We start from the raw sequence: 854 nt of genomic DNA, 5'->3' as shown, positions 1-854 counted from the left end.
CACGTGGTCACAGGTGGATCACAGGTGAGACAGGCCCCTCACACACACACAGACACACACACGGTCACAGGTGAGTGGGCCTCACAGATACACACGGGTCACAGGTGAGCTGGCCCTCACACGCACACACATGCACACACACACGTGGTCACAGGTGGATCACAGGTGAGACAGGCACCTCACACACACAGACACACACACGGTCACAGGTGAGTGGGCCTCACAGATACACAGGTAGATGCTAGGTGGGCTTCTCAGCCTCACTTCCTGGCAGCTCCTCACCCACAGATCCTGGGTTCCTGCAAGACCTAGGCATTCGCTAGCCTCTGCCCAGCGCCCCCGGGGCCCCCTGAGCCAGCCTCCCCTCCTCCTGGGTCCCCTCCTGTCCCCCACAGCCCCCTCACCTAGAGGCAGGGTCTGGAAGTAGGCTTTGGAGCCATAGGGGCCGTGGCCCGCAGCCGTGCGAGCGCGCACCCGAAAGCCATAGATGTGGCCTGGGCTCAGGTGCGTCACTGTGGCAGTGTTGGTCTCGCTGGTCAGGGTGAAGGAGCGGGACTCATCCTCGGCCTAGGGTGCGGGCAGCCAGTCACTTGGAGCCACCTTGCCCCCTCCGCCGCCGCTGCTCCAGGCCTGAAGCTCCCGCGTCACCCCCTGCGCCCCACCTCCGCCCCGCGCACCTGGTCATAGTAGCAGAGCTGGTAGTCCAGGATGTTCCCGTTGGCCCGCTCGGGCTGCGGCCAGGACACGGTGATGCTGTCCGACGCCCGGCTCACCTGGTGCACCACCGGCACTGCGGAGGGGACTGCAGCCACGACGCCATCAGGGTCGTGGCGGGGCGGGGCTTCCGCAGATGG

At 65.7% G+C, this 854-nt stretch overlaps 1 protein-coding gene across 1 annotated transcript in view; it reads right to left on the bottom strand.

Moving 5' to 3' along the window:
- EPHB6 (EPH receptor B6) overlaps window positions 1-854 on the bottom strand; it is an 8,002-nt gene that overhangs the window by 3,762 nt on the left and 3,386 nt on the right. The window contains exons 6-7 of the mRNA XM_007956582.1: window positions 678-802; window positions 405-567 (exon numbers count right to left, since the gene is read on the bottom strand). Coding sequence (XP_007954773.1) covers window positions 405-567; window positions 678-802 — 288 coding nt within the window. The remainder of the gene's footprint in view (window positions 1-404; window positions 568-677; window positions 803-854) is intronic.

Source organism: Orycteropus afer, unplaced genomic scaffold, assembly GCF_000298275.1.
Source record: "Orycteropus afer afer isolate SDZICR_OR568_19922 unplaced genomic scaffold, OryAfe1.0 scaffold00638, whole genome shotgun sequence".
Classification (NCBI taxonomy): domain Eukaryota; kingdom Metazoa; phylum Chordata; class Mammalia; order Tubulidentata; family Orycteropodidae; genus Orycteropus; species Orycteropus afer.
This window is presented reverse-complemented; position numbering and strand designations above follow the sequence as displayed.